The following is a 14,060-nucleotide window of genomic DNA, read 5'->3' as shown; positions in this document are numbered from 1 at the left end:
TGGGCAGGGCTGGGGGCGCACGCAGACAGCCCGCCAGGAGGGGAGTGGCTATCTCACGAGCTGTCCACTCCAGGCCCAGTGGGACAACCGCTTGTTGTTGGGGGGAGGGGGGTGAACTAGCTACACTGTCCCCTCCCACCCAGCCCCCACCGTACCCGCACCCCCATCCCAGGGCCCTTCTGACACTCAGGACTCCGTGATCCTCATTGCTTTGGGACAATATGCGAATTCATGTACGAGAGGGGATGCTCTGGACACTTGGAGGCTGGCGCCCCCTCGTGGCTGGACTGAGTAACTGCTCCAATACCAACAAGGGACCAGAATCAGAGGTGTTCGTGTTGCCAAGGGTTCTTCTTTGCTGTCGCTACGGTTTTCCTGGCGATTCCTAGACTGAGTAGAGGAAGAAAGCTGATAGTACGTGCTCCAGAGAACGGGAATTTCCCCAGGGAGCAAGCCCGCTGGGGACTCACAAGGTACTCATAATCACTTTCCTGTTACCCCGAAAGAACAGACGTCCAGGAATCCCTCAGGCCTGTTCCGACCAGCCATCGATAGGGGAGAAGTGCACTGTCTCTCCTCTCACCTGCTCAGGACTCAGGGAGAGACAGCCCTGGAGTTCACTCTGTGTGATTCCTTCACTCAGAGGGCGGAGAGGCTCAGGCAAAGGGTTGAACTGCCCCCGCCATTCTCCTTCTCACATCTCCCATCTCCACCCATGAGGGGCGGCACCCGGATCAGAACCTGCAACTCCAGGGTCTGCTGCCTGCTGTACAGCATCGGCCTGAAGGTCCATCAACGTGTGCAGAATGTGCTAGAATAGCAGTGATGCCCACTCGTGGTCCCTCACTCCAGGCAAGCCTGGGCTTCAGCTGATCCCATAGGATGGGGCTGAGTCTGGAGCAGAGCAAGGAGAGGGGCCAGATCACATTGAACTGACCAAAGTAGGAGGCCTCATTTTTCCAGAATGCAGGGTCTGCAGGTGCTTACTAAATGCTGTGAGGGGTGGAGTGGGCATAGGAGATGCTGGGCACTTGTCCAAATGACTTGCCGGATGCCTGACTATTTTCTAAGATGCTATGGAAGACCTCCCTTTATTTCTCTCCTTCTGGAGCAGAAAGCAAAGACGAAAGCAGCCAGCCAGCCAGAAAAGGCCCCGTGGTCAGTTTTTGTTTGGGAGGAAAGGAATCCAGTCCCAGGGACAAATCATCCGCCAGGTAGCCATAAAAGCAGCAAAAGGGGCACTGACCTTGAATCCACTCACCTTCAGTGGATTCAAATGGATCAGTGGATTTTCAGGGGATTATAAGATCAGGTTCTTTAATCACAGCAACGCCCATGTTTATGGGGTTAATTCACTTAAAATGAGGTAGCTGGTACAACAGTGAATCTTTTAAGTGTCACTTTGGAAGTAGCCTAAATTGCAGCCCTTAAGACACTGGGGGCGCTGGGAGAAGAGCTCTGGCCCGTGCCACATAACCTTCTCTGCGTCCAAAGCAGCAAAGGATTTGACTTCAACCAGGGGTGTGTGTGTGTGTCTCTTTAAAAAGTCAGGTTCCAGGGTGAAGCCTTGGCCATAAGGAAAACGTCTCTGAAATCAGAGCCAGGTCAGGGAAACCACAGGAGAACCAGAGAGAAGGAGCTGAGAACAGGCCAGGGACCCGAGTTTAAGGTAGGACTGTACCCCGACCTCCATAACAGCTCAGCAAGAAGCGAATCAAAGTTCATTCATTTTCCACGCTGCGAACTCCCCCTGCCCCAGCTGCAGGAAGCCACAAGACGATCAACACCGATTCCACACTTTCCTTAATACTCGTTTCCACTTTAATTAGTATTTTGGGTTCATTTATATTGAGCAAATCGAACCTATGTCTTTTATAAAGGTTTAAGTACAAACATATCAATGTTTTCAGTGTTCTGGCTGGACTTTTTAGGTGAAATCAGCCTCATCCAGAAGTAAAACCATTCACGTGGGGACTCCAAAATGAAAAGTGTGACTGGAAAGCATGTCAGCTGCCTTGCCCACATGGACGTTTTCAGGTATACAATCTTTATTATTTGCAGATCCCTTATGGGTGGATTCACCAACTTGCTTTTAAAATGTATTGGTTCCCCGCAAAATCAACACTTGCGGACAGGGGCAGAGGGGCAAGACATTTGAGTTGCTGAATGCGTTTCAGCTCAGACTGTAAAGAAGTATCGTTTTCAGTCTATTTAATGCGGTGTTTTTTTAGCATTTTTGTACTTTTGGCTGGTGATTTCACTGTTGAAATGGCCCCAAGCAGAGTGGGAAAGAGCTGTCTAGTGTGCTAAGTGCAGGCAGGCTGGGCTGTGCCCTACGGAGAAGCGGCCTTCAGGAGTGAGTGTTTTAGGGCTGTGGGCCGTAAGTTCAATGTTAACGAACGAACAATATATACCCATAAGGTGTCTTTAAACAAACACATACCGAACAAGGTTATGCAGTGATGGGTTGACAAAGACAGGTGGCTGGCAGGCATCTGCCCCTATTTGTCCCTTAGGAGCCATGATTCAATATTCACTAATTCAAGGTTCGCGATGACTTTGTACAACATAATTGCCACGAGTAACAAGAATCAACTGTATTTTTTTTTTTTTTTTTTTTTTTTGCGGTACGCAGGCCTCTCACTGCTGTGGCCTCTCCCGTTGCGGAGCACAGGCTCCGGACGCGCAGGTTTAGCGGCCATGGCTCACGGGCCCACCCGCTCCGCGGCATGTGGGATCTTCCCGGACCGGGGCACGAACCCATGTCCCCTGCATCGGCAGGCGGACTCTCAACCACTGCGCCACCAGGGAAGCCCTCAACTGTATTTTTGAACGTTATCTATCAAAAACATGTGCTTTCTTTTCTTTTTCAATTACAAGTTTTTCCATAATTTTAACGCAAATTGACATGATGAAGACAACGGCCAGTTGTTTTCTCCAATCACCTGTTACCTGTTGGGACCTGCTGGATTTGGGGAATTTGAAGAATGAGAATGGATTTTTGTTCCAGGCAGGAAAACATTTACCCAAGCTCCGTCTCCCACCTGTGGCCACAACTCCAGGGACGGAGATGCTTGTTAGTTAAGGAAGCAGTTCTGCCACCGTGAGCTCGTGGGGATTTTAGGAAGACAGCTTTAGGGGAAGAGACGCTAGCCTCATGTTTGAGGAGGCAGGTTCTGAAAACTCTTGGGACACTGGGCAGAGAGTTCTAGAAGAGAGTTGGGTCTCGGGGTCTGAATCTGGGAGAAGTGGGAGGTACAAGTGATTCCCACCCCCCCCCCTCCGCCTCAGACCCACCCCACCACGCAGCAGCTGCTCCAACATCCCGGCCCTACAAAGTAACGCCAGATTGGCTCGCGGTGGCCACACAGATCTCCAGAGCCTCAACACGTTTGGAAAAAGAATGTATAATTTATTTGTACAATTTTTCACACTTGAATTTTACAATTTAAAAAAGATACAAAACAGAAGACAAACAGTGATCACATAAATTAAGAGAAGCACTAAAGAAGGAACGCCTTCTCACCATGACAATGCTTTTTAAAATCCGCCTCGGGGAGCAGGCGCGTCCGGATGGTCCCTGCGGTTGCTGCCGGCCAAGCATCCTGCGAGCGGATCGTACAGCCTTCCGTCCCAAGGTTAAGTCCTAGCACAGAATCACTCAATTTGTTCTTGGAAACACCAGCGTGTCTGAGAGGGTGCAGAACCTCACGGCCCTGCGTTTACGCTTCACACTTGGCAACTGAAACGCGACCTTCCCTCCAGGGAAACTTTAGGGGCTGGAAGGGGTCACAGGGAGTCCAACACACACCTCTCTCTTCTTTGTCACAAGCACAGGTGCTGTGCGTGTCACTTACAGAGCATTCAATTCGGAGCCAGCAACTCAAGTCCGCTGCCGTTCACACAGGCAAAGGCAACAGTAGTTTCAGAGTCAGGTGTAGGACTACTTAGAGGATCACGGCCCAGATTCCACGAGCACTGAGGTAGTAACATGTAGAAAGTTTACAGGAAACAGTGTATCTTTAATCAGCATCCCTGATTGCCCTGGGTCACCTCAATTTCCACGTGATTAGCAGACCTTAAGAGGGTCAGCAGACACCCCACCTGGGGTGGGACCACGGTAGGGGGTGGGGCGTAGCACAGTCTCCAAGGAGAGGGCCAGGGAGAAGACATGGAGTAAGGCTGGTCTCCCTGGACAGCGCCCCACCCAACAGGCAGGGGCCCCCTGCCCCGGCAGTGCTCAGCACTGAACACATCTGCTCCGTCTACACCCTCACCACCGCCCAAGAAGGAAAAAAGGTTTCAGTGCCCTGACAAGTGGCTATCAAGTCATCACCCACGAAGGGCTGGTCCCTTTATTTCCAGCCACCTTCCAGGGCTGCTAAGAAGGCACTAAAAAATGATCAGCAAAAATCCCTCGTGGGGAGACAGGCCCCGGGGCTGCCCCAAGTGGCCCGCACTGGTGATGGCCCCAGAGGGTGGCCCCTGCAGTTTCTACCTGGCTCCCTCCCTTCCCATCTCAAGCCGTCCAGCAGCTGAGAAGTCACCAGCCCCATGTGCGTCCAAGAGGGGCCCCTGGAACGGGGCTTGGAAGGGAGGTCCCCGTGGGACAGACCCCAGCCCTCTGCCTGCACTAGCCCTGCATGCCCACACCCAGCTGGGCCTCCCCTGTCGGACGAGGGGTGCGGCAGTGTACACCCGGGGTGGGGGAGGCCGTGTGGCCTGCAGAGAACTGTGGAGCGTGCCAAAGACAGACAGGTTCACTATTTAATAAAAACGAAAGGACCTGGGAATCATTTCTAAAAATACATCATGCACAGGGATTAAAAATCAGCCCCTTCGGGCTTCCCTGGTGGCGCAGTGGTTGAGAGTCCGCCTGCCGATGCAGGGGACACGGGTTCGTGCCCCGGTCCGGGAAGATCCCACATGCCGCAGAGCGGATGGGCCCGTGAGCCATGGCCGCTGAGCCTGCGCGTCCGGAGCCTGTGCTCCGCAACGGGAGAGGCCACAGCAGTGAGAGGCCCGCGTACCGCAAAAAAAAAAAAAAAAAAAAAAAAAATCAGCCCCTTCATTTTCTTGTGAAATGGTGTCAAGGACCCAGGCTGTATGGATTAGCTGTTTGCCTGTTCAAAAAGGAAAAAGAAACGATGTTATTTTCTTGAGACAAACAAAGGTAGAAAATTATTTTTTCCCCTAAATGAACGTGAGGCCCTTATACACCAATGAGTAAGCTTAATAAGACAAAGGGATATTGTTTTTCTACAGCATGAAGGTCAAGGGGTTAGGCTGACAGTGGAGGACAGCATGTGCAAAGGCCCTGAGGCATAAGGGGGAACGGGGTGTGTAGGGATCCAATCATTCAGCACAGCTGGGACACAGGCCTCTGTGGGCAAACCGAGTGTGACCTTAGCCACTGAAAGACGTCAAGTGTCTAATTGTCCTGCTTTCTACCACTTTCTCTGCTGCCACCCAGCCCTCTCACTCCCCGCTCTGGCCGTGCTGAGCCACCGGCGGTACCTTAACACACCTTGCCCGTTTGCTCTCTCATCCTGGACGGACAGTCTCCCCCTGGCCTGGCTCACCTCCCTCAACGTGTCCGGGCTGCCTTCTCCTCCCAGCCCCACCGCAGCCCCCCCAGCTTCCCTCTACCACATAGCCCCCGGCGGGCCAGAGGGAGTCATCTATTTCCAGCACTCGGCCCTTTCTGGGGTGGGGACTAGATGGGCCCCGTGGCCACTTGAAGGTGTTAGGTCCTACGGTTTCAATCTGGGGAGATGCAGGCCGGACCTCATTGGGCAATGCCCTCTGGTTCTGCACCTGGGTACCTTTGGAGACTTGAGAGGGGACAGAATAGAACTTTTTCTTCCACCAGGAGCCAACCCCTAGAAGAAGCCGAAATCTGTGGGCTCTGCCGGTCCCGAGGCCCGTGAGGTGGACCCAGGATCCAGGCAGAGCACAAGGACTGGGCTCCGTTATGCACCACAGGCCAGGTCGGGAGCCCCTGGGATCTTTCCCCACCTTACCACCTCTCCTTGTACCAGAGAACCCCAGCTGCTCCCCGGCCCCAGGGCGTACTCGATAGCCCGGAAAAGGACAGGGCAGAGGCACGGCTGGCTGACCTGCCTCTCCCTGCTCTCTGCCCATCCACCAGAAGTTTGACCCAACGACGTCTGGGTGGGTAAACAGAACCACCTGAGCCAGAACCGAGCGTGGTCAGAGCACAAGGAAGCCCATCACAGTCAGCTCTGGACCCTACAAAGCTGAGCCCCAGACGTTTTCACCCAAACACCAGTGGTGGGCCCTGGACAGTGGGGGAGGGGATGCCACCTGGCACGGGGACCACACCTCCTAGGCTTTGACACAGCAAAGCCAGAGAACCCAACGAGGAGGACGGGAAAGTTACCCTCATTTGTCGATAAATCCAGTCTGTAAACACGGTCACGTTTCCGTACACTCCCGGTCGGTAAGCCTTAGCGCAGCCAGACCCCCAGCTCGTGTCCCCAATCAGCCACCAGACGCTGCTCTTCAGAGTGACCAGAGGGCCTCCGCTGTCACCCTGGGGGACACAGCAGGTTACAGAGCAGAAGTGAAACCCCAGGCCGTACATCACAGAGGGCAAGGAGGTGGGGGTAATGGGAGGGGCTGCAGGTCTCCTCCAACGAGGTGACAGTAATATAGTGCCCCAAAGAGACTGCACCAGCGACGAATTGGCGTCTGCATCAGTTAATAGTTGCCAAATCAATGGCTGTCCATATTTTTAAATAGTCAAAAGACTTATTTCTGTGACACTTCGACCACATAGCGCCTTCCGGAGGAAGCAGCGGCGTGCATCGTTGGGGGTACCAGGGCTTTCGCACCGTCCATGGCCGTCACTTCCCACGGCCGCCCCCGGGCCCCAGGTGGGGGAGGAGGTGCTCCTCACGGGCCCCCTGGGAGCCGGCCAAGGCCCAGAGGCCGAACGCAAGCTGGTCATCACCTGGCAGGAGTCGACGGTTCCCTGCAGGTACCCCGCGCAGATCATGGCCGGCGTGATGAGGTCACTGTACACCTGCTTGCTGTCGCACCGCCAGGGCTCGATGAGCTGCACCATCGCCGCGTTCAGCCTATCCGAGGTTTTCCCTGCAACAGAGGATGGCCTGGCTTTCCCAGGAAGCCTGGACTCCCTCCCGGGGGGTGTGGAGAGACAGCCACGCCCTTCCTCCCATACTGGCTCCTGGGACACCGGGGTATCTTCCAGCTGCTGGGGTCTGTGTGTAAAGCGGCTCCAGATTGGGTTTGGTAGCAGACTGCCTGCCTCTGGGGCTGGGGAGCTCCGCCTGTGTCCTAGACTCATCCTCTCCCATCACCTGTGTCCTAGAATCATCCTCTCCCATCACCTGTGTCCTAGAATCATCCTCTCCCATCACCCAGCCACTTGGTTCCCTGGGGTCAGCTTTCCTCCTTCCTTGCTCCCTCTTCTCTGGACCATTCCCAGGGCCACCGGAGGAGCCCTGTGTTTCCACCTCAAACACCTGACTGTCCTCAACCCCACACGACCCTTCACTCTCTGACCATCTGCCCTCGGCTGCCAGCAGGTGGAAACTTCCTAGACGCTCGCTGGGACTTGCACTCTATGTCTCCCAGTTGCTACCTGGATGTCTTCTGGGCCCTCTCCTAGAGGGTTCCTCCACCCAAAGCCATACCGCACCCCGCCCCCCGTCCTCCGGACTCGGGAAATGGTCCCACCACCCACCGGGGGGCTCGCGTCACAGCTGGAAGCCGCCTTCCTGTGACTCTCTGCTCTTTCTCTGCTGACACTCCATCCATCAGCAGCTCTGAAGGCTCTGTCCCAAACGTGCTCCCACCCCCACCCCACCCCCACCCCCCGTCTGAGCCGCCTTCTTGTCTCGGAGGACACAGCACTGGTCCCCTCACCGTGCTGTTCCGTCTGCCCTCACCCCCAACCCTGCCGTGACTCCCTACACAGCTCTCAGATCAAGTCACTCCAATATCCTCATTATAGCCTACAAGGCCCTATGCGACCTGGCCCCAGGCTGCTCCCTCACCCCGGCTCATTGTGCCCTGGCCACACTGGCCCTTCTGTTCGTAAGACACTCTAGTCATGCAGATCTTAGCTCAAATGTCGCCTTCCCTGACCACCGCTCGCTGTCGCAAACCTCCGCTGTTTGAAAGCACCTAGTTCAGTTATTCCTTTCCTGTCTGAGCACATCCTGCCCCGAGACATCCATAGGAGAATGTGAAGCTCCTGCGGGTAGAGATTTCTGTCCCATTTTGTTCACTGCTGCATTCCCAGCTCTTGGCCGGTGCTCCACAAACTGTGGCTGACTTTCCCTTTTGTCTTGGATGCTGGGAAACCTTGCTCACACCTGGAAGGCTCAATCCAGGAGCTTTCTTTAGACCAGATGCCAGGACACCCAGGGCCACCGACATCTCCCCTACCCCTCCCAACCACCCCGCCCTTGAGCTATTCACCGTGCTTTAAAAGATCCTTGGAGGTGTGCCCTAAACACTTTTGGAAGGATGTAAACAATATATAAATGTACGACTAAGCCCATCCAATGCTCCCTAAGAATGCAACAGCAAGGATCCCTTCATTTGAAAAACGTTATCTGAGATGAAAGCAAATTATAACTGAAGGCAGCTGGGCCAGCCTGCGTCAGGAGGGTCTAGTGCCTCTTCCCACTCTGTGGTGTCAGGGCAGGAGGACAAAGCCTCTGGCGCCTGCAGCTGGCATTGCCGGTCACACAAGCCCATCCTCACCGAGTCCGTTATCACTCAGCCATCAAAGGCAGGCAGACTTCCGGGCGGCCTGTTAGCGACCATGGGGTACAAACATGGGGGCCGTGTGCCCCTCACACGGTGGCCTCCACCCTTCAAAAACCAGTTTCCACACATTGTTCCATTTGGTCTTAATAAGGGCATGGGGTAGGTAGGGCAGCTAGGATTTTCCCATCTAGCACGTGGGGAAACAGGCAAAAAGACTGGGCGAACTGCCCAAAGTCGTCAAATCACTTAGTGGTAGAACCAGGATCAAAACCTAGACCTCCCGCTTCAGAACCCAGTGATCTGCTCCTGAGACCCGCAGATCCCCTGCTGGGAGCCTCACCTTTCTCGTAGGTGGACCCCCACCCGGAAATCCAGCAGGCCTGTGTCGGTTCCAGCATCATGCCCGGGTTGGGCAGACACACTGGTTTCACTCTGTCTGTTCCAAGAAGGGAAAACAGCGTGAGCGGGTCTGGTCTAACTGAAGGCCTCCGGCGACGGTGTCCACCTGGATCTTCCCTGGGCCTGGGACCACCAGCCTCCTGCCCAGGGAGACTTCTGGGTTCCAGTGTGTCCTGGCATGCCCTTTCCTGCCCCTGCCAGGACGCTCCTTCTAACAGGCAAGACGCCCCCCTCTGAAAGTTAGGGTTTCGGAGGATTGAAGATCGACAGTCCTGTGACGCAAAGAGTTGACACTGGACGTGGTAGGGCTGCATCGGACTCAATTGATAAGGATGGAGGTAAGTGATTAGCAATTTATAATTAAACTCACAACAGGTGCAATTGCAAACCAGCACCGAGTGAAGTCTGACCCACCAGATGCTGACTAGGAAACAACTTTTCTAGACGTTCACGTGTGCTGATTAAGTCGTCACCGTGCCGAGGAGGAAAAGTGCCGCAGTGAACGCATCCCTCAGTGGCCAAAGGCACATTTTGGGGTGACTCGGCCTCTGCTGAGCCCTCTTCTAGCAGCCAACCCCTCCCCTGGCTCCACACGCTACAACTCAGTGCAACTTCCTTCCTTCTGGACATCACAGCACATTTTATTTCCAGTCAACCTCTCCTTAAGATGCGGTCAAAACCGTTCACGTACCCCGGGCTGCAGGAACGCCGCTACGCACCGTTAAAAGTCAGAGGCGTCTGCAGCTTCATAAGAGCGATGTCGTTGTTCTTGGTCTTGGAATCGTAATTTGGGTGGGAAATCACTTTTGCTACTCGGTATCCGTTTCCATAGAACATGAAAGATTGTCTCAAAATTCCTGCAAAGGCCGTCCAAATCTTGGGATTGTTAAGAGGTCTGGAAGACAGACGTGAACACCGCTCAGCGTGTCAGAACCACAAACACGAAACGCTCATTCGACGGCCTTCAAAAGCCATCCGCCCGAGCCAAGGTCTCCAAGGTGACGTGATTTGTCAAAAGCCGCGGGACAAGGCTGGCCAGGTGGTCTCAGGCCCCTCCCCCTCCGCACCCCACACAGCCCCCACTCCCCTCCTTTACCTCGTCAGTGAATCCTATTCCTTCCGTGCTTCCCCGCCAGCCGGCAAACCCTCGCGATTCCAAGAACGCTTATTCTTGAGCCTAAGTGCCTTCCTGAGGTTTGAAACCCCATTTCCGGCGTGGCTGGGTCTAACTGACTTTTACATGCTAGAGCATTTCCTGGCACACAGTAGGTGCTTAATAGGTGTGTACTGATGAACAGACTCTGAGTCTAATAGCCGTCCCGGCATTACCTTGATCTGGGTATTTCCCTTCTAAGAAAATCCTACAGCCCATGGAATACGGTGGATGGAAGGAAGGGAACGCTCTTGGATAATAAACACTGCTTTCTTCAACCATACAACAGCCCGTGGAGCAGCACACCTGTCTTACAGGTGCAGATGCTACAGGCAGCCACCTCGAGGGGGCTGTCTGAAGCCACTGAGCCAGAGAACGGGCAAGCCAGGCCCGGCCTCACTCTAAAGAAAAATAACTCTGATGAGCGAGGCTTTTTCAAAATAGCCATGTGACCAAAACAAACACCAAAAAAAACACAAAAAAGCCCTCCACGTTTAAGAAAAAAGGAGGGGGAATAGTATCTTCTACAAAAGCTAACACTGTAAATGATGGCTACCCTTGCCCCTCTCCACCCCCCTGTATGGGCAATGCTGTGGCCCAGGGTGTTTAATGGACCACAGAGGACCTTCCTGCATGGCAGTGTGAGGTCTGAGTGTCTTTGAGTGCATCCTCTCTGGGGATGAGCACCCAGGGGACACCAGGCCTCCCAAGAGGGCAGGGGCCTCAGGAAAAGTGGGACAGAGCTGAGAAGACTATGGGCTAGAAGGAGTTCTTTTTTTTTTTTTTTTATAAATTTATTTATTTTTGGCTGAGTTGGGTCTTTGTTGCTGTGCACGGGCTTTCTCTAGTTGTGGCGCACGGGCTCTAGAGCGCAGGCTCAGTAGTTGTGGCGCACGGGCTTAGCTGCTCCGCGGCATGTGGGATCTTCCCAGACCAGGGCTCGAACCTGTGCCCCCTGCATTGGCAGCCGGATTCTTAGCCACTGCGCCACCAGGGAAGCCCCTAGAAGGAGTTCTGATCACAGCATCACCCCAGCCCCACACTGCATCCCTGCGCCAGACGCCACGAGTAATGGACGCACGCTTAAGGGATGGGCTTGGCCACGCGCTGCACGAGTCATTTGACCCTCCCAGCGAGGCAACGACCTGGGCGCCCTTAGAATCCCCGCGTGTCCACAAGGAAACCGGAACTCGAAGGACTCGGAGACTTCACTCCAGGCCGCAGGGCCCAGAGCCTCCGCCTCCCAACCCGGGACCCGCCCCCACGGGACTTACTCCTCCACGCAGTGGGCGGCGGTCACGATCCACTCGGGGGTGATGATGGAGCCTCCGCAGACGTGGGTGCCCTGCACGTGCAGGCTGACCTGCCAGGGCCAGTCCCCCGGGGCAGCGCTCGATCCGCCCACGATCCGGCTCTGGCGTCTCGTCTTCCCGGAGACCCCGCACTCTGAGGGCGACAAGCACAGCGCGGCCGGCCGGTGAGCGAAGCAGGGCCGCCCGCTCCCAGCCACCTGACGCCTGTCACACCCGGTGCCCAGACGGCCCCCAGCCCGAGGGTCCTGTCTGGCCGGAGGGTGACTGTTGTCTGTTCTTGTTCCTGTTTGTTTGGGGTCCGACTTTCCGAGAATGTGTCCTGGTCTCTTTGCGTTGGGGGGTGGGGTGAGAGGAGGTGCTTCCTCCCCCTCCCCCCAGGAAGCACCACTTCTGCTGGCACTGGGTGCCCCTGTTCCTTGGCACTCGTGCGATTCCATCGGCGTCTCCCGTACACCAGGTGGGGGGCCTGGATAACAAAGGCCCTGGCACCCCCTCGAATGCTCAGAGGCCCCAAGATTCCCGAACAGAGCTAAAGAGGCTTTTCTCACGTGTGCTGCCCTCAAGCTGCCAGGAGGTGGATGGCGGCGCGTGCGCGGGAAGGCAGGGCAGGCACCTGCTTTCTCCGGACCTAAAGAAGCTTGAGCCAGCCTGGGTGGGAAGGTACCAGCGGGACCACTGGGGCATGCGTCCACCTAGGGGCATCTGCTAGCTTCAGCTGTTCAGACTGAAAAGCCAAGCTTCAGGCCTGAGACCCAAATGGGAACAGGATGGGGCTGTCCCAGAGAAGGGGGCGCAGGGACAGTGTCCTCCATACCAGGAGAAGGTTTGGAAACTATAATCCAAACACAGGGGCGGGGACACGCACAGGCGTCCAGCTCCAGCGCGCGGATGCCCTAGAGTGTGGCCCCGGCAGTTTCTTGAGCTCTCCCGTCCCCATGGGACAGCTGCTTCTTGGACTTGAGGCTGAAGGCGTCTCAAGTGCATCAGAATTCAAGAAAGGAGCCCCTTGGGCAGAGTGCTGGGCATGTCCTGACCTGTTACCCCACCTCATCTCTCCACATCCCACAGAGACACAGGGAGATACATTTCTATAAGTATCAAATGTTTCTTATTTTAGAAACACAAAAAGGAAAACCAAGAATCACTTACCTATACAGCGTAAAGAAACCACTGTTTTTGAAGAACAGACATCACTACAAAAGAAGAGGGGAAAATTCTGGTCACTCTAACAAACGAGACACTTGATTCTCAAAATGCTTAGAAATAAATATTTTCTTCTACTGTTCTCACTCTCTGCCTCCCCAGACATAGAAGAGTCCACAGTTGAAGACTTGAATAAGGAAAGTAAATCTATATACATAGGGGACGGTAGTAAAGAGCAGACACTGAATCAAAGTGCAGGGTTCAAATCCAAGCTGTGTGACCTTGGACAAGCTTCCTAACCTCTCTGTGCCTCAATTTCCCCATCTGCAGAATGGGCTAATATAGTACCAACTCATAGGGTGGTTGTGAAGATAAGCACACATCATATCAGCTGTTATTACTTTTCCTTGGGATTTAAAACGATCCTGTAATTTTGTCAGGAAGACGTTCGTAAACTTCCAGATTCCTATAACTGCTTTACGTTTACCGCACAGGAAACTATACAGTCAATCATTTGCCTGGAACAGAAGAAAAGTTACTCCTTTGGGGGGCAGACATTCCAGGTTACCTGTGAAAAAGAAACAACCAATGCGTTCCACCGTGTACGGAATTTTCCCCCAAGAGGCTGAGGAGAAGAGAAACAGCCCTGACACCCTCATGTTCGAACCTAGCCACATTCTGTTGAACGTAAACAGCTCCCAGGGCATCCACATGGGGCCAGACCACTGTTACATGATGGATCAGGACGCGGGCGCGCCCACTGCACGATCCCATGAGCCTGGTCCAAGCCACACAGTGACCAACAGGCCCCTATGCTGGCTGACACGAGTAGCCGCACTTCCCAGCCAATCCCAGCCATAGCCTGGCTTCATGCCTGCCACCCACCTTCTAAAAAAAAACAACCATTAAGGTACCAACTACAGAATCACCCTCACTTCCGGACAGCATCCAATGCAGGGCAAAGCCCTGCTTCCTGGAACCTTCCCCAAAAGGACTCAACACAAGCCCACACCCTGTAATAAGTCCCTTCTCACCCGCTTCCGTGGAGACACCCAGTTCCAGGACAAGGCATGTCCCGGCGGTCTCTGGCTGGGGGGCATTGGATGCCAAGAGAAGACATGTTCCCATTAAGAGAAGATGCTGTCTAAGGATCATAAGGGCATTCTCCTCTGCACACTGTGCAGCCACCGGCATCAGGGCGCAAAGCGGCCACTCAGACAAACCCTGCGAGGACTCGGGTAGCAAAGAGCAACTTCTGAAAGCAAAGAGGAAAGCAGTTCTCCCAC

At 54.5% G+C, this 14,060-nt stretch overlaps 1 protein-coding gene across 2 annotated transcripts in view; it reads right to left on the bottom strand.

Moving 5' to 3' along the window:
- Positions 1 to 5,062: 5,062 nt before the first annotated feature.
- The window catches only part of TMPRSS2 (transmembrane serine protease 2), a 32,769-nt gene continuing 23,771 nt past the window's right edge, over positions 5,063 to 14,060 (bottom strand). Inside the window, exons 8-14 of one of the 2 annotated variants that reach the window (XM_060009784.2) lie at positions 12,781 to 12,824; positions 11,593 to 11,764; positions 9,885 to 10,060; positions 9,107 to 9,202; positions 6,977 to 7,119; positions 6,404 to 6,556; positions 5,063 to 5,123 (exon numbers count right to left, since the gene is read on the bottom strand). In XM_060009784.2, the coding sequence (XP_059865767.1) occupies positions 5,112 to 5,123; positions 6,404 to 6,556; positions 6,977 to 7,119; positions 9,107 to 9,202; positions 9,885 to 10,060; positions 11,593 to 11,764; positions 12,781 to 12,824 (796 nt within the window). In that variant the 3' untranslated portion in view covers positions 5,063 to 5,111. Of the gene's footprint in view, positions 5,124 to 6,277; positions 6,557 to 6,976; positions 7,120 to 9,106; positions 9,203 to 9,884; positions 10,061 to 11,592; positions 11,765 to 12,780; positions 12,825 to 14,060 lie in introns of those variants that run through there. The other variant, XM_060009783.1, reaches the window with a different exon arrangement.

This window comes from Delphinus delphis, chromosome 4 (assembly GCF_949987515.2).
Source record: "Delphinus delphis chromosome 4, mDelDel1.2, whole genome shotgun sequence".
Lineage (NCBI taxonomy): Eukaryota > Metazoa > Chordata > Mammalia > Artiodactyla > Delphinidae > Delphinus > Delphinus delphis.
This window is presented reverse-complemented; position numbering and strand designations above follow the sequence as displayed.